Source organism: Falco peregrinus, chromosome 1 (assembly GCF_023634155.1).
Source record: "Falco peregrinus isolate bFalPer1 chromosome 1, bFalPer1.pri, whole genome shotgun sequence".
In the NCBI taxonomy this organism is placed as follows: domain Eukaryota; kingdom Metazoa; phylum Chordata; class Aves; order Falconiformes; family Falconidae; genus Falco; species Falco peregrinus.
This window is the reverse complement of record NC_073721.1, coordinates 113,313,737-113,333,128: the sequence shown is the minus strand read 5'-3', so window position 1 is coordinate 113,333,128 and position 19,392 is coordinate 113,313,737. Positions and strand designations below refer to the sequence as shown.

Here is a 19,392-nt window from a genome sequence, read left to right as displayed (position 1 = left end):
CTTATAGTCTTTAAGAAGTTCCTCAATATGACAGTTTCTGAAATATCACAATGAAGTCTGAGAATACAATTTCAATATGCTTATTTCAAGGAAATTAACACTTATTTTTGTCATCTGTCTTTGCTGTAATCTGGCCTTTAATTATACTACAAAGAAAATAGAAACTTTAAAGAGTATTTACATGTTTGAATCAATTACTGTTCATTAACTCGGTGGCAATCAATAATATTGGCAATAAATAGGATTTTTTTTTTAAAAAAACACTCGGTTACAGAAATGAAAAGAGGAGGGTGGAGGAGTAGAATTTGCCAATTAAAATGTGTTGAGGACTAAGAATCTTCTGTTTATTGATCATGCCAGTCATTGGGACATCACTAGAAGTTCAGAGCTCACAGCTTTTCTCAGAATCACATCTCATCATTGGCCTGGCTCTAGGCTCACAGAAAACAAGCATGTCACACAGCTGCTTATAAAAGTCATTTAGCTACTCCTATCCCATCTCTTACATTATGACTTCATGGATCTGGAAGAACTGTTTTAACCAAAGCATGGCTACCACACCTAGAGGTCTTAAGCATTAACTTACATTGCCAATGACAGCTCTGTTCTGTTCTCCACAATGCTTTATCCTTGATGGTAGGAAGAGTTACTGTGTTTGGTTTGGGTTGGGTTGGGTTTGCTTTTTTTAAAATACAGAATAGCTTAGTAAATGTCTTTACTTGCTTAGACATTTTTTCTCTTTAACCTTCTCAGAAAAAATAGTACCATTACATATAACATACATAAGAAAAACAATTATGGTTTGGGTACATCTTTGCAGGTGCCATCTCAGACAGTTTTGCAAAATATGAAACCTGGAATTGTCTCAGAAAACAAATACATAAACAATGCACAAAATGGCTGGCACGGTGTAAATTAAAGCATTAAATTCATTTCTAAATCCTCTGAGCCCTCAGTTGCTAAAGATGGTAGTCGATAGTAGTAAAAAAAAAATTGCCTCCTTGAAACGTGCTTGGTGGACAGCAGCTTGATGATTGGCAGCACAAATAGAAGACAAACGAGAAAGCCTTCAATCTGCAGCTGATGCACAGGAAGAACATGGGGAGCTGAGTTTACAATAGAGAAAACATTACCAAGCTAATGGCACAGGCAATCATTTGACCACCATGCATCTCTGATAGCAGCAGGGCATCCATTTTCAGTTAAGTGTTAGAGTACCTTTTTGCTTTCTCTGACCACTGCAGGGGTAAAACAACCTAGTGCGTGAAACCCACTGACTGGTAATAAATTACTATATTGGATACTTTTTGTTTTCTTTCAGCAATGACTTTACTGTGTATTCCTGCTATCATTACCAATTAAAGTGGAGATCGCGTTAGCAAGCTATATCTAACTGTATATCAGTCCCTATGCTCCAATTGCTTTGGCAAGTATCACAGGGTCAAGAGGCTCCTTTGACCTTTATCAGCTAAGTCTCTCTGACCACTCACTATTTGAAGCAATCTCAGCTGAACAGATGGACACTTTTGCAGACTCTATAAAGCTTAGAATATAAAGATAAATGAAATTGTGTTGGGGCTTCAAACTGGTTTATGAGCATAAAATATTGTTAGCAAGTTCCACAAAAATCTCAGATTTCAAATAGTACATCTTAAACTTATACCGTGAACACAACACCTTTATCTACTAGGAAATTGCATTTTTTTTTTGTTGTAGCTTCTACAGATAAAACCAAGAACTTGCTACAAGTTAGATGTCTAGTTAGTACAAAGTCATTTCTGAATTTAGAAAGCCTGATTTAATTACTTTAATGATTAAAAGACAAGCAAGAAGAAAATTTAATATAGCCTTTTACCATGACAGTCAGTCAGAGCAGTATATAGCACATGATCAAACAGACCATTCTGTGGAAGAATACTGAAACATTTGGATACTACAGAGCCATCGGAGAAGGCTTAGACCTTCATTTCAAGTTCCCCTAAGTTTCTGTAAAAGCCCTTACTCTAAATTATTGCACCAAAATTTTAGCCATACACCACATAGGAGAAAGCTTCAAATTCCCTAGGTGATGCTTGAAGAACTGGTAATAATTAGATATAAATGTGATCACAAGACCACATTTTGTGTTTGTAACTGCAAAATAATCTATTGTTCAACAATAACATTGAACAGTCTTTTGTCTGAGCTAAATCACATCAGCAAACCTCCCTTGTTAAGTTCATAACCTTAAGTAACAAATGTTTTACAGGCTTAACTAGATTTAGGGTTGAAAATCTCTTAAATTGGATAAAACCATGGGATACTTTTTTCTTTTTTTAAAGCCTGGCATGGTTTTCAGAAGAATAAATTCTCAAGAGGTAAAATTATGATCTGTATCTCTGTACAGGATGTCATGGATGTTTCATAGGAATACCTCCCCAAAACATTTTTTAGTCCTTCATTCTAATATCATCCCAACTCAACCCGCAATGCAGAACAGTCTTACTAACAATGATCCCGCTGTTAGATGCAAATACACAGCTCTCTCATACTCTTGCTCAGCTGAAAGGATGAACAATCCAGGATATGTGCAAACATGCATTTAGTTAAAAATAGTTACAAACAGCAGGTATATAATTAAAAAAGCTCTTAAGCACCATCACTAAAAGAACCTGCATAGGAGAAAGGATGTAAATTACCAGCTACACTTTCATCTCCCTGTAAAGAGCATATGCACCTTCTAAACTAACAGCTCCTATCAGCAATCCACATATGCACACTCCTGAGTCTAATTCCTGCCTGCTTCCTGGAGCTTTGAATTCAGGGAGCACGTGAACAGCTCCTGTCACTAAAAGTATCCATAGCCTCCCAAAGCAGGCAGACAGGTCAGGCCTACCCTCTCCAAAGCAATGCTGGCCTTATGCATAGGGTGAGGATCATACAGAGTAAAGGTGTTACTATACCAAGGTCATTCATATTCCTTACCTTCAGACACTTCATGTAGTCACAGGACAGAGGATCCCCTTGAGGGGGGCGTTTAGAACTTTTTTTCTTATTCATTTACCCTTTCTAAGCCTCAGTACTCACATATAAAGAACCAAGTGTAAAAATCCTGGAGTCAGCGGTGGTACCCCAGTTTGCTCTCACATGCCACCTATGCTTGACCTGAGGCTTCTTCATTTGGACAAATCAGTCCCAAACAAAGGTGTCAATTCATGATGAGTTCTCCCATATGAACTAGTTTAAAGAAACTACTTTGAACTTGCCTTACATGACTTTCATTAGTCATTACAACAACTCTGGCCATATTACTGAAGATGCCCAGATTCTCCTAAGAATCCATCTCCCATAGATAAAAGGCTACAATATTTTTTGAGTTGGCATCATCAACATTTGTCTATTCATTTAACTGCAACATAAGCAGAGTCAGCTTCTTTACTTCTAACACTATAATCTTTCTGCTTTCATTCTTTTTTAGTCTCAGTGGAGAACGTTACTATCTTTGCAGCACTCTGAACAGTAATTGCGGCATCACTCCTGATGAGTCTGTGGCACAATGTAAGTAGTTAAGCCAAGGAATCATCAACCTCTAGTTGTGTGATGAATAAGACAAAACAACTGGATAAACCTCCCCTTCTTATCTTGTATGGAAGGTCACCATCAGGCAGATTGTTGGCCAGATGGATCTTCTGGGCACAAGAAGTTTTTAATTGTTCAGGGAGAATTACTAACACATCCATTGCTCAATGTAAGGACCTGGTATGAAAATTAAATGTTTCTCACATTTTGTTTTCATGTCCACACTGTCTGTCTCTCCATTCACAAATATTCAACTTTAATTTTTCATTGGATTTAATGCAAGTGTATATATAAAAGATCTTTCAGACAAATCGTAACACAATATCAAAGAGTAGCTGGTAAGTAAAGCTTATTCGTTTACCCTTTCTAAGCCTCAGTACTCACATAAAAAGAACTAAGTGTAAAAATCCTGGAGTCAGTGGTGGTACCCCAGTTTGCTCTCACATGCCACCTATGTTCACGAGCTCCCTAATATTCCACATGCCACGGAATATTCTTCAAGTTAGTTCTCAACTGCAGGAACGAAGTCTACTCCCCGCCCCCCCCGGAAAATACTTCAATAAATATATATAATATATAGATAACTTTATACAGAAAACTTTTGCTTTGCACTAGAATTAGTATCACTACCTGTCTGGGCACACTATCAGAAAGGCAATTCTAAACACAATACCTTTGACAGTCTCTTCTAACAGTTTTATTATAGAAAGCATAGAAAGAACCGTATCTTTAGAAATATATAGGGCCTAGCGACTGGTGGTAGCCAAAACATTTTCAGCCTTACTCAGCACTTAGGATGCTGAGTAAGCCGTAAGGTGGAACATCTCCTGTTTCCTAGACCATCAGCTGGACAAACAATGCTATAGCAATCCACAAAACACAGACTAGTGACTCATGGATCTAAGAATTAGTACACTGAACAATTTACTGGATGAATGAACATCCAAATATCTGTGAGAATAATGCTGAACACAGAGATACTGCCAACATGACCTTAGAAGGAGGATAAAAGCAGGAGAATATTGCTTTGTCCTAAGAAGGATTGATGTATATAAAAATTAAGTTACCAACTCATGGCTGGCTGCTGACTCCAACTGAAACATTTGCCCTGGGCTGCTCTGATAGTGCATTTCCCATATCAAATTATAAGAGTCTCACTCATAACATTTATCTACATAAAAATTACTAAATCAAATCCTAAGTGACAATCTACTAAAGAACAAAAAACCTGTGGATTAGTTTCTTAGATATTAAAATCCTGTCTGTCCTAGAAAACGCCAGTCTTGAAAACTCAGGAACAGTCAAGCTGGACTCTCTTCAGATGCTGTACCATTCTAGGATGTATCAGGACAAGTGGTGAAGTCTCTACCCACAGATTTCAAACTGTTCTTTTATCGAAAGCTGTTCAATCCTCCTGAAGGCAGTAGCGATGCACAGGCTTCTATAAGCACACTATTTGCAAACAAGCAAACTCAATCTATCTGGCTGGATGATTCATCCTTTCCCATAAGTACTGCAAGAACCAAATGTGACCACCAGAACAAATTAAGGTTTGAGTATTAATATGTAGAAAAACATGTTAGGAGAATGGAAACACAACCACTGCTGTTGCTTTGTTTTAAACTTAACCACAGTTTACCTTAGTATTTTATTTCTGATATTTAACAGAGACAAGAGATTCAATTAGTTGCCAGAAGGAAGCTAGCAGAAAGTGAGCCTTTCTTTTGCAGAGTAAGGTTAGGTGTTGCAACACCTAGTTCTATAATTGCATTTAAGGTGCCAATGTATTTCTGAAAAAGTTGCTGCTCTTTTTTTTTTTTTTTTATAGGTGTGTGAGGTGGACACCTAGGAAATTCTCAAAGATCTGAATTCCTGTTGATACTTCACTAAAATAATACTAATTAAACTATATGAGGCCAAGAACTTAATGTTTAGAATAGAAAAGATGATTATCACAAGTGTAAAGATTCTACCATCCTCCTGTCATGAATAGTGAAGAATTCTCAAGATCATCACTGGACAACATGAAAATATAAAGATAGCTTATTGTAGAATTATTAGAATTAGATAGAGCGCTTACAAAGAAAATCAATGAGACTGATCTACATAAGGAATTCCATCTTAGGGACCAGAAAGTAGTAAAGGTAAAGTGGAAAACAGGAAAATTCAAACAGTATACAACTCCACACACAGAGCTAAAAGAAACAGTCATAAGTGGAGAGTAAGACATCATGAACAGAACTTCAGTAAGACAGAAACCGTGTGTTTCCATCCATGAAGGTACGTCCCTAAAAAACAAAATAGAAACTTTGCTACAGTTTCCAAGGGACAAAGAAAGGGAACTGCAGCATGATAGCTGACGTGTTGGAGAAGACAAAGATGACAACAGCAACAGCTAGTTTAGTTTCAATAAATGGTCCTTCAATATGAAATACTTCACAAGGACTAGCGATATTGACCTTAGAATTATTTCTAGTAGGACACTGTAGCACCTTCTTTAGCTTTAGCACAGGTTCCAATTAGTTGTCTTGGCAGGGAAAACAAATTTTAAGTCAGTCACCTTGAGTATAACAACAGAGAAAAAAAGTTTATAGATGTATATAGAAACCATGTCCAAAGTGTTGAAATAAATACTTAGGGCTTATTCTCATAGTTCTGTCAGCCTGTGTTACTTACTATCCACATCTGCAAGAGTGAAATGTGCTACAATACCACAATGGCAGCTTTTTGCTGTCAGGCAATCAATGGAGAAAACACTGAAATCAACCAATTCTTGACTTGGTGGAGCAACTCATAAAACTGCAGTAACTTTCAGCAAAGCTGACATGTGGTTCAAGCTATCAATTTCTCTCAGGATCATGATGCCTTTTAACTGGTAACAATTTATCTCATAACTCTAAAGTTACAACTTCACTGTAGTTATATTGCTACCTTAGTCCCTTGATAAAATATTACATTGTGAAATTTCACAGGAAATTTGTAGTACGAAATGCTTTGCATCTGAGTTACAGGAAATAAATATATACACACACGCCTCTGTTTCTTCACTCATTTCCCTATTGCACTTTATTAATACACTACTAAATATAGCTTCTGAACACTAGTCCCAGTAAAAACAGAAATACCCTGGCAGCAATAACAAAGATTATCAACTTTTAGGAGAAATATTCTAGTAATGTTTTGCTTTGTTCTTAATAATCCACTTCATTCAAATTATCAGGATTTCTAATTCCTCATAATAATAGTCTAAATATTAGAAAAGGCAAAAAATAAAAGAAATCCACATCTAGCATACCATTGTTAATGGTACCAGTCCTGATTTCATATTTGATAAGTATTATTTGGTATTTGTGCTTGTAACTTACTTCCCTTTTTCTATCAATTTTTCCATCAGTAATATTTAACTAGCAGTGATTTTCCAAGCTTCCAATAACAATTTTGTTTTCAAATTGCATCCTTTACTATACTAAAACAAATAACTGTTACTGTCCTACAGTTCTCATTTGTCTTTTACACATTCTGTGCAGCAATGTAACAAAGTATATATTTCTGTACACTCTTGTTTCTCAATTTAAGCAACTACAAAAATATAAACTTTGGCCTTTCTACTAAGAAAATATCTCTGTTTCACAAGCATCTTGCCTTTACATACTTTTTGCTATTACATAAGTGAATAATAAGTTCTTTAGAGAAAGTAATACTAGGTATGTCAATTTTAAATGCATTTACAAGTTCTATAGTATCTGGTACTTAGCTACGCTGGTCATAATTGTTTCTAATAGCTGCATAAATCCAAACTTTTACAGATCTTGCGTAAACCTTTATTTAGATATTTTTACTCTACCTTCTGCACCATACATTAATGCTGAAAGAACAGTATTTTAAGAAACTGTCAAGTGAATATATCAATAAATAAATATATTTAACAATCCTAAAAAAGTTCATATATAAATAAATACATCCCCCCCCCTCATCTTTATCTTGTTTGCCTTATACACACTAAAAATTTCCCTTTACTGGTCTAGCTCTTCAGTAGTATAATTCAACAGTTCAAGGTTTAGCAATTATTGCACAAATTTTAGAAGCTGTCCTTCCTCCAACACTTTTACCCAGAAGCAGCTCTAATTACATTATTGAAATCACTAGAAATATCAGTGCATGATAAACACAGATTTATATCCAAATTAGTCAAGCTGAAAATCTAGGAAACTTTTAAACATGAAAGGTTTCTGGAACATCAGGAAAACAACTCCCAGACATATCCAGCTTTTTATGTGCATCAATGAAATCATCATATGATGCACTGAAGCATTTTAATTTTTTTTTCAACCAGCTTTTCACACAGCTCCATTTTCAAATAGAACTATGACTTAAAGGTATAATAAGAGCTAGTTCCACATAAACACCATGAGCACACAATCTAGCGTGTAGTCTATTGTAATTAAGACCAGTGATTCAATACCTATTGCTACTGGCCAGGTATCATAGCAACCCTGTGTCACTGAATACTGCTGGAAAACTGTTCAGCACCAGCAAGACTATGCTTCAGGAAAATCTACAATGGCACTACAGATTGTCAACATCTGTGGGGGTTGTTACAGGGAGAACAACAAAGAAATCTGCTTTAAAAATCCCTATGCTTCGAAAATTGACAAGGATACTACAGTAGCACTACAAAAAGAAAAAAATACAGAGAGGAAGGAAAGGCCATTTTTTGTCATTAGTTACATAACTTATGCAGCCACATCCTAATATCCATCCATACAAGCTGAGAGTTGAAATAATGCTGCATTACCACACTGTTTATGTATATCCACAAAGTACTGTCTTTTTTTTCTTTTACTAAACACAAGCATCATTCATTGCTGACATGAATCTGAAAATAAAACAGATCCACTTTTAAAATAATATTTAAACTTCCACAAATGAACTCTAGATAGTCTTGTATAAAACTGCAAAAAAAGAAAAAACAGGTTACTATGAACAAGAACCCAATATTGATTTTTCTGCAGTGCAGTAAAGCATCTCCATTCTATTTGGCTGCTGTCAAAGCCACTCTTTAACAGCTGGAGTCAAATTGCACTATTTACAGCAAGAGCTCTTGTCAAGTGGACCATAAGTATTCTAACAATACACTATTCAAATGGCACTTTGCCACACAAATTGCTGACTTGATGAATACCCTATGTCAATGACTAAGGCCAATATAAAAGTTTCATTTTTATGAGAGGTTTTACATTCACATATTAAGTAAAGCTTTCTTGAAGAACTATTAAGCAATATATTTTGGGTCTTCTGACATTGAAAATAATTAAAATCTGTTTAAATATATCAAGGGAATTTGACAACATTAATATGGATCTTGTGTTAACTGCGTTTGTCACACTCATCTGTTATTGGTACTCCCACTGGCACGTGTAGCACAATAAAAGAATTAAAATGGTCAAAACACCATGAAATCAAAGCATTCTGCTTTTGTATCTGTGATTTACATGATGACAAATGTTTTGAAAGAAAGCCTTTGAAGATAAACCGCTATGTGAGGATATTTTTCTTTTTTCTTCTTAGGAGGGAGTAAAAAGACATCATTACTTTGCAAATGTTATTTTGACTTAAATATCAATGATAAAAGAATGCAATAATGAATATTAAGAAAAAAAGCTGAATCTTACTTGTGATCTTCATATGGATCATCCCATGTACAAAATAAGGATCACTCAAGTGCAATACTAACAAATCTGGAATTGAATTCTTAAAAAGAGGCTAAAATTTACCACTTTGGTGTGTGTGTGTTTGTTTGGGGTTTTTTTTTTTGTTTGTTTGTTTTTTGTTTTTTGTTTTTTTTTAAATGGAAGTGTTATTAACAATTTAGTGTGTTGTTAAATTCCTAATACACAATTGGCTAAAGCAGCAAACTGATAATGAAATAGTCATGGTATACAACATACTAAAACCTTTTGATAATCTGAAAGTTTTGCAATAGTTTCGTCTGTGTGGTCATTATACACTTATTAACATGGTATGGGATGTTGAACTCGTACCCACAGAACTGTCACTAACTCAATGAGACCTGGATTTCAAAAGACTATTTCAAGATGCTAAAATACAATGACCCAAATGAGTCAATATGGCACTCTGTAAAAACTAAAAGCAGCTTCCTGCATAAGAACTAAAAAACACAGTGGACTTCATAACAAGCCTTCATTTCAGCAGTAACAAAAGAGTGTTAAAAAAAGTTGCAGAGCTCCACCCTTATTTTGTGTAGCCCACATTGGGTTTCTGGAATAAGCATTAAGGGGACCACCACTGTTATATTCTTCTCACGTTCAGCTACGTCCTATACATTTAGCCTCTAGCATCTTCCACACCAATCTACAGAATCTACTCTAATGGGGATGGAAAGCTGGATGTAATGGATGACAGATTTTTGATGAATGAAAAGTGGTTTCTCAAGTATAGAACTTCACTTGTTCGGAAATTAGACTTAAATAACAGGTCTATAATGACAAAAAGGTAAAATAAAAAAGCATATTTTGAAAGTCATAGGTAAGCCTAAGAGACCAAAAAATATTCTCTCAATAAAAAGTTTTCATTGGGACAAGATAATTAATGAACACTGTTTAAATAAGAAAATAGAATGTTTTATTGAGAGAGCAGCCAGATGTATGTCTGATCAAGAAAACTGCTATAAATTATTATTACAACTCCCCTGTCTCCTATTGTGATATTACTTATTATTACTTGTGATATTATCATGATAATTCCCAAAGCTAAACTCCAGACTTGAAAATTTACCAAAAACTACTTTCCCATATTCCATGAGCAGGACATTTTCTTTCCAGCCACTTTGTTAAATCAATGCAATTTTCAGTTTAATAGCTATGACCAAAACTACACTCCAAACACAACTGCTGTTGCTGTTGTTCCTCTTTAAAAAGGCAAGAAACTATTCCTTTTAATAAAGAGTGAGATCAGATTCTGTGTCAATGGCCAACTAGTGCACCATCTGCCCCACAACATGCTCATCAGGATTACGCTCTAATAAGACTTTTCAGAAAAGGGGATCAAAAAGAACTTTAGAAATCAGACTATGGTTAGTAAAAGGTCAAAGAAACATTAAGAGTTAAACAGCAATCATTATAAACTCAAATTTTTATGTAAATTTGTAGCTACAATAAAGACGACTACCAGAAAATTCAAGAATGAGGACTTGGATTAAGCTGTACTTCATCAGACAGAATTTTGGAATACCCAATATTTCATTTACCATAATTAATAAAGCCAGAAAAAGGCTAGTGATATTTTGAAGGCTGTTTCCACATGTGAGTTGAGGGAAAGCATTTTTCATCTTCACATACTTATGGGAAGGTATTTATCTACATACAGGGTTGAGGAACAGCAGATATGACTTCCTCTGTTTATTGCAAAGAATGGAATTCCCAAACCCCATTAATTAAAAGGTGGTAAACATGAACGAGCAACATCGAGGGCCTATTCTTAAGATACATTCATATCAAGAGCTCAGTGAATATATTCACTCCTGATGCACAAACTGGGTTTTCAGAAAAATGTACATACTATTATCCTTCCAACCTGAATAAGGTACTATCTTCCTCAATGAGTTTGAGATTGGATTAAATTTGAGGCAGTTTTAATAACTGGTTTTACGTTTAGCAGATACCAGCTTTTTACATATCTATAAATAACTGATAAAAATACAGGTATATCTAAGCCACAAGCAAACAGAATGACTATGGCACTTCCAACCTTACTTCTCATTATATAGTGTTCCTGTACTCATTTTCTCAACTTTAACAGCACATTAAGACTAGTTTCAAAATGGTATTTCCCTCTATTGTTTTTTTCAAAACAAAGAGTATATCTTTTTCCATCAATCATAATTATTTGGTTAAATGACTTCTGTTAAAAAAATTGCTAGATAAAGCTAAGTACAATGCCTGGCCAAATCTCTCCTGAAGACTTCATACCTATTTGCAGCCCAGAATTTCATAAGGAACATGGCCATTCTCTTTTTAATCAATAAAGTACCAAATTTAATTGCACTTAATATAAATCATAGAATCACAGAATCATTTAGGTTAGAAAAGGCCTTTGAAGATCAAGTCCAACCATTCACCCATGACTGCCAAGTCCACCACCGAACCGTGTCCCTAAGTGCCACATCTACGTGTTTTTTCAAACACACCCAAGAATGGTGATTCCTCCACCTCCTCCCTAGGCAGCCTGTTCCAAGCCTTGACCACCCCTTCCAGTGAAGAAATTTCCCCTAATATCTAATCCAAACCTCCCCTGGTGCAACTTGAGGCTGTTTCCTCTTGTCCTGTTGCTAGTTATCTGGGAGAAGAGACCTGCTCCCACCTGCCTACAGCCCCTTTCAGGCAGCTGTAGAGAGCAATATGATCCCCCGAGTCTCCTCTTCCCCAGACTAAACAACCTCAGTTCCCTCAGCAGCTCCTCGTAAGACTTGTGCTCCAGACCCATCACCAGCTTTGCTGCCCCAGTGTAAATATAAGGCCCTTGTACTCTGTTCTATGAAAACAGAAAAAAAACCCCAACAACCCACCCATTAAAAACTAGCACTGAACAACAACAGGAATCTGTGGTTTCATAGAAAAACAATAACAGAAAGGCCAGTAGCATTGTACCATGATATGCTTTTTCTCAAGACATACATCTGAACTGGTGGGTTCAACTGTTCTGAGGGTACAGATGCAGTCATAAGCCAGGGGCACAAGGAAATAGGGTTTAACTATGGGTGCTACATCTCTGAGATGATCTGCTAGTGATCTTGCATAACGCACCCCCCCATCTTCCCCATTTGTTCTATGAAATGGGGCTGAAGGTGTAAGAACTGAGACAGCTGGAACAAGCATTTACAAACTGAAAACCAACCCTCCGTACCACTTCCACAGGACTACACATTAGTGAAGTGAAAGGGTAAAGAATTTGGACCACAACTCATTGATCTTGAGAAACGCTCTACACTTCGTTCTTACCTTATCTGAAGATTTTTCGTTATGAGTAAGATTGTAAAAGACCATGCCATGCTTATAAGAGCTAGAGTGCTTTTGTCCAGCATTTTTATTTCTTTTTGACTCCTGAGATACAGGAAGCAAAGCATCTGCCACTAAGTCCTCTGAATCTTCAGTGGAAGTAAGAATTGCTTTTGCTGTTTCACCTGTTTCATGTCGTTCCAATGTGCCTAGAGAAACACAACAGAAGCTGTAATTTTTTCAAGGAACTACACTATTTCATATTACAATGTAATTGTTATAGTATTAACATAGTACGTTTCACATTACCAGATAAATCGTGAAACATTTATAGATGAGACAGCTAATTCCTCATTTTCTGGACCTTAAAAACGTAGTTTTACAAAATTTATTACTACATTAAAAAAAATAAAGCTTAATTTCTACAGAAATCACTGCAGCAAATACCTTAGATCCAGACCACAAGAAACTTAAGGTATTTTGAATAATGTGTAAGTCAGATGCAGCTTTCAAAATGAGCAAATGAAATTCAGAATACCACTCACCCTAACTCTGTTCAAATGATTTATTTTCTTCTTACAAAGCCCTCAGAGTATCGTATCATTAACAGTGTAAACAATAACAAATTTATGTAATATTTTAGTGCTGTCCTCTAGTGTTCTAGATTACAAATAGCAAGGGAAGGCTCAATTTTTTTCTATTCCTAAACCCCATCTTTACCTCTGACACTTTTTAAACAGCTGAATATACTACAAGTAGCTTAGAAATCAAGAATACAAATATGATGTTTCAAAAACTATTTCATTACTTGTGTGGCTCTAGGCAAGCCAATTCTTTTAACTGTTATACCCAGCTATATTATTTATAGTAATATTTTTATTTAGTAATAATTTTAGTAATAGTAATTAATTTAAAATTAACACTAAAGAGATCTAAATGAGCTTAAATGTATTTGAAATGAGCTTCTATTGTATACTAGGCATTTTTTACAGGAATTAAACTCATAAGAAATTGCGTGTTTCCTATAAGTATCAGAGATAAAACATGTGAAGGATTTAAAAAGTATTAAATATCTCCTATAATGTGAAATGTTTTTTTTCCCTAAAGTTTGAATTCTTTGTAGCCTCAAGTAATACAACATGAGTTTTCCTTTTCGCTGCTACCAGAAAAAATGTGTTACTTGATAGAACTTCAGTGGTACACCTACTAAAAATATTGGACTGGGAATGAGGGATCTCATACAATAAGCGTTTGTGTGTGTATGTGTGTATAAAATCTCTTCATCTGAAATTATTTCTCTGAAACTTATCCATTTCTGTTCACTGTAGTATCACTTGTTACCTATATGACCAAGAGTCTTCAAATTCAGAGCAGAAAAAGTAATGCAACCAATTCTTTGTCTCCTACAAAATGTATTAAATACTGTAGATTACTATAATGTTGCACTGAAAAAATAAGGAACAGCCTCATTTATGTTTAATATGTCATTTTCTTCATCCCTCCCCAGAATTTGCAGCATCAGGGATCATTACAGAACAGAATATTTACTGGAAGGAAAGCAAATTGCCTAAAGATTCTTAGCAGTCCAACTGTCTACAGTTGTCTAAAAATACTTCAAAACAGTACTGGTTACAAAACTCCCAATATTGTAACATCTCGATATTTCAGGAACACAAAAAACGTATAAATAGATGCCTACAAGGAAGGATTATACAATTCATACTAGACATGCAAGCAAAGACATTCTTAAAAAGTACTATAGCATTTGAAAAGTTAAGAACCTTGGAAATAATACAATCACTCAGCAAATATTATTTCGGCCTCTTTATATATGCAATGTAGTCTTTCAAGCTATAAGCATGTCCTATTTCCCAACAGAATTCCGTGCATCATTCAGAGGCAAAAGACAAACAAAAGTCACCAAGAAAGTAGTTGCTCTCCCTTATTAAGTATGAAGGACTAAGCTTTCTCTACTACCTTCTGTGGCAAGCCCACATTGAGGAAATATTTATATGTATAAGCACATATATAACCATCCTTCTTTTCTGTATTACTTTTGTCTGTGCAATTCACTACTGGAGTACTACAATTACTTCAGAAAGACTGTTATAATATCCCTATGAAATCACCAGGTATCCTGTTATTTTTATGGGCAAGGATCTAAGGCAAAAGATTATGATACATTTTTAATAAATCCAAGAATTTGGTGGGCGTGGTATTGAATTTCAAAGACCTGACTATACATACTCTTTAGCATTAGACAGAACTTCAAAACATGTTTTATTAGCTCCAGATAGATCTATGAGTGCCTCACCACCAGTCATCCCTTACAGCCAGTCCATTCTGTGGAATAATCTTGATGATATATAAGAGAACACAATAAGTTAATTAAGGCTATCATACTACAGTGGCAAAAGAGGATAAAAGCATGTTTTTCTAACAAAAATGAAGATCTGAGTTGCCTGACTTTTTATCCTCCTATATATATGCACATACACTCAGGAGTAAAATGAAAAATATATTTAAGACGTGTTATTTTTCATGTATCAGAGCTTCTATCCCTGGCAACAGCTTCAGAGCTAAGTTATCAACTTTGGGTTGAAGGAAAAATTTTTAGTTGAAAGAAAAAGACCAGAATAAGTGGTAAAAAATTACAGAAAACGGGGACAGCAGTATTTTACCTTTGAAGACCATGGCCTGAATGGAATAAACCAGGCATTCCTGCTGTATGTGAAAGCAAACTAGTATTTTATATATTTTACACTAACACATACATATCTTACTTTTACCTGCTGACAGATGTGCTTCTATGTATTATAGACTTATGGATGCAAACTGAGAAACAACTGGAGACGTCGGTAACTTACTGAATAATTCTGCTACCTACCAAACTCTTTTCTAAGTATCAGTGTCAGGATCATGTTCATAGCAAATACAGCATTTTAATGCATAGTTTGGCGAAGAGAAATTTAACTTATCAACTGAAAAAAATCCCTTCTGGGTTCATAGGAGGCAAGAAATATGCCTCAGCCTCTCAGGCAAAGGAGTTAAAGATATTTTATTATTATTTTTTAAAGCACATCTATAGACAGGAACATTGAATAGAAAACAATGCCCTGGATAACCAGCTTAGTTTCTTAGTGACAGAAGGCTATGATATCATAAAATCAATTTAAAAAAAGAGAGTTCTGTCTTTAAATTATTGATGTGTTTCATAACAGGTATCTCAAATCCCTTCTAACCAGCACCTTCTAGAAGATGATTCCTTCCTTAGAAAATATGCTTTCTTGCATAAAGTTTGTAATCATAAATCTCTATGTGTCTGTATATACATACAGATTTGTGTATACATCTGGGTCTGCAATAAAAGGGCACAAAGTGCACAGGAAAGTGGGTATGATGGAAGGGCGTGGATGATCATGAAAGTATTACAAAGTATTTATTTTATCCAGTGTACTTTACACTTCTGAAGAGCCCAAACCCCTCATTTTTTCAGAGTGAGTAGGTGGCAGAAAGAAAACAAAGGTGAGAGGATCTGTATTCTGAGATTCCTGACTACATCTTTAAGAGAAACAAACAGAGGTGTGGGGGAAGGATAGAGAAACCTATGTACACAACAAAGACATTCTGATCACTGCGACAGTCAAAAAGTACTGGGGCAGGACCAAGGTTTGTTCCAGAAACAGTTATTTGTAGAAATACACTGTCTCTGATTTTAAAGGAAAACAAAAATACAATACAGTAAGAAAAGGACACAGCCTGTACATGTGGGTACAGAAAAGAGGACAGAAATTAAGACAACTATCACACCTGAAGTATTTTAAACACAAATAAGCCTAATACCTTTTGATTAGGGAGCATAAAATAACAATGAATTAAAAGGGGAAAGATAGGTGGTTTCTACACAGCAGCAACACCACTTGCTACGACCCCCTACTATACATACAAAAATACAGGAAAAGAAAGTCTTTATCTCTCTAAAGCTGTGACCATGGCAACCAAGTCTCAGGAACAGATAAGAATGGAGTATTTCACTCTCCTGGGCAGCTTTGGAACCACCAGATGTGACTGGTTAGAGACTGTTACAACATCTTATTCTTCTTCTGGACCAAGTACTACAAATTGTGTCTCTTGGTGTTAGCGCTGTCCATACAGTTCTCTAGGTTCTGCTCTTACTGAATGATGCATTTTTACTGGGTGGGTCCATGCCTATTATCCTGCCTCAAGACAAGGTATTCACTGACATCACATGACCTGTCATATCGTCAGGCCTCCACTGCTTTCTGTTCGCTGTCACAGCAAAAATATTGAAAATCCTCGATACTGCAGCGCTGCTGTGACCTAGTAACTCGGCTGAATATTACAGGCATAGCAGTGATCTGTGAATAAAAAATGGTTTCAGAATTGATTTTATTTAAAAGGAGCATGTGGTCAAGAACAAATCCAAAACAAAAACCCACCTTCAGAACAAGTATCACTTATATTATTAGTTGTTTTATTTTCTGTCAAGATCTTCCTTTCCATAAAACACCTATTCCATCTTAAAAGAAACTCACACACTTCCTTCTATGCTGGTAGATTCAGGCAAGCAGAAGTTTTATGTTCTCACTAGAAGATGCTTGAATTTTTACGAGTCTACCATGTCCAGCTCCAAGACAGTGGTCAAGCACTTTCCTTGACAAATTTCTCGTAGCTGCAAGTCCTACCACTCTATCAAATGGCCCAAAAACAGTTGGAACAAACATTGCGTTAAGTAAGCATATATGCATTCCTATTAATATTAAGGACAAAAGTAAATGCAATCTAGAAAACAGAAATGGGATAGAGCAAACAAAAAAAACCAGCCTATTAAAATCTAATAATCTTTAAAAGGATATTTTACATATAGGAATACATTAAGGAATGGAGATTCCCTGTGTCTACAGTATGTGATACACGAAGCATGTAGAGCGTCTTGGAAGAGACTCAACCGATTCTTGCATTTGGAAGATTTCTGTCGTGTAGTCCAACTGCTGTGCATTACCGACATTTCTTCAGAATGTATATTTTCAGAATAGGCATTAACAAACTATTGTCAAAATATCCTTCAACTAAAGAAATCAGTTAAGAACAATACAAATAAAACTACTGAAATATCACATACAATGCAGGTTTACATATGTAGGCAAAAAGAGCAGTTCTTCAATGCAGCCAGTCCTCATTCCCAGGATTTCTGCTGCAGACACAACACCCTGAAAGAGAGGACATGAGATACTCCTCCCCTGTTCACATCCCCAGCTCAATCTAAGCTATTCTAAAACACCAAGGGGACAGCAAACCTGTAACAGGAATTGAGATATACTGTATGTCTTAAACTTAAACTGGGCTGAATGGAAAAAGAGGACAGCTCTGAACATGGAAGAGATGTGAGCAGTTTCTATTTCTTTATCATCATCTGAAACATGGAATGAGGATGAGAATCCCTTAATGTCTGGAATGAAAATCCTCCTCCTGATATGAGCTCTTCTGCCTGCACTGACCATGCCAATCAGTTTTGTTTTTTTTTTTTTTTTAAGTAAAAATGAGAAATCTTACTTCATTAATAATAAATCAAGAATGAAGATCAAGTATCTTCTGTAAGAAACACGTCCTCTTAAACAGACACACATACAGCTAAATTCCATACACGTTCCACCTAGTACAAAAATACCTAATAGTATGTGCCTGTACGTATACACGTAAGTACAAAGATACCTGACTATTCTCAGTGTAAATGAGTGACCTTAACTTCTGGAGACTGGGCAATAGATGACTTTTTTATTCCAAGCCAGACTTTTCCAAGCTCCAATACCTTTTATTACTCTACATCAGTAAGTAGTTACTGAAAAAATGACTCAAGTTTATAGAACTATGAAATATTGAAATGCAAGCTACAGAATGACCAGGAGGCTTACATGTATGAAAAGTATGCCATAAAAAAGGCAAAACATTAGTTGTCTTAAGACTGACAAATTAAAACAAAAAAATCCAAACATTAAGCCTTCCACAAAACATATATTCATGCTTTTGACTTATTCTGAATAATTCCCATTTTCAAAATACACTAACGAATGTTCCCTTATCCTTTACGTCTTCTAGAAAAGTATGTTAAGTGGCAGCATAAAATGCTCAGAGAAACTAGTCAAATGACAACTTACATCTTATTGCATGTTATCATTTGTATCACATTACCTTTAACATACTTCGAATTTCTTCACTGAGCTGCTTTCTCAAAGAAGATTGTCTAAATGAGAAATTGTTTAGTGTTGGCTACAGTACTCTTAGCCCAAGAAGTTACCTTGTCTCAGTTCAATAGTGCACAGCTGGGTTAACTCACTCCCTGCAGGTTCTTCCCCTTTCTCTAAGGATGCCTCTTAAGCATGAAGGTGGGGGGGGGAGGGGAGAAATCAAGATCTCAACCCCACATGGCATCTGCCCTGACTATTAATGTTGAAGGTCAGACTATGACCTAAGAACAGAAGAGCTAAATTACTACAGCCCTCTTTCCAAATATGAAAAACTCCCTTCAGGGGAGATACCAGCCTTTTCATAGTCCTTTAATTAACACCTCCTAGTAATGCAACATGGGTACTTAACATATGAACCATAGTTTTGTAAGGGCTATTTTTTTATAGTTTCACAAAGGATTATGAAATTAGGTGCAATATAACGTGTTTGAGGAACTCACTATTAGGAATATCAAACGACCTATTTGTACTAATATCAGAAAGAGTAAGCACAAAAAATGTTTTTTGTATAACCAAGTAGACTTTAGAGCCCATACATATTCTGGATGCATTCA

General features: G+C 35.6%; 1 protein-coding gene across 1 annotated transcript in view; it reads right to left on the bottom strand.

Annotated features, from left to right (window-relative positions):
* Positions 1-19,392, bottom strand: part of WDR72 (WD repeat domain 72) — a 128,197-nt gene that overhangs the window by 67,972 nt on the left and 40,833 nt on the right. The window contains exon 14 of the mRNA XM_055793766.1: positions 12,576-12,781. Coding sequence (XP_055649741.1) covers positions 12,576-12,781 — 206 coding nt within the window. The remainder of the gene's footprint in view (positions 1-12,575; positions 12,782-19,392) is intronic.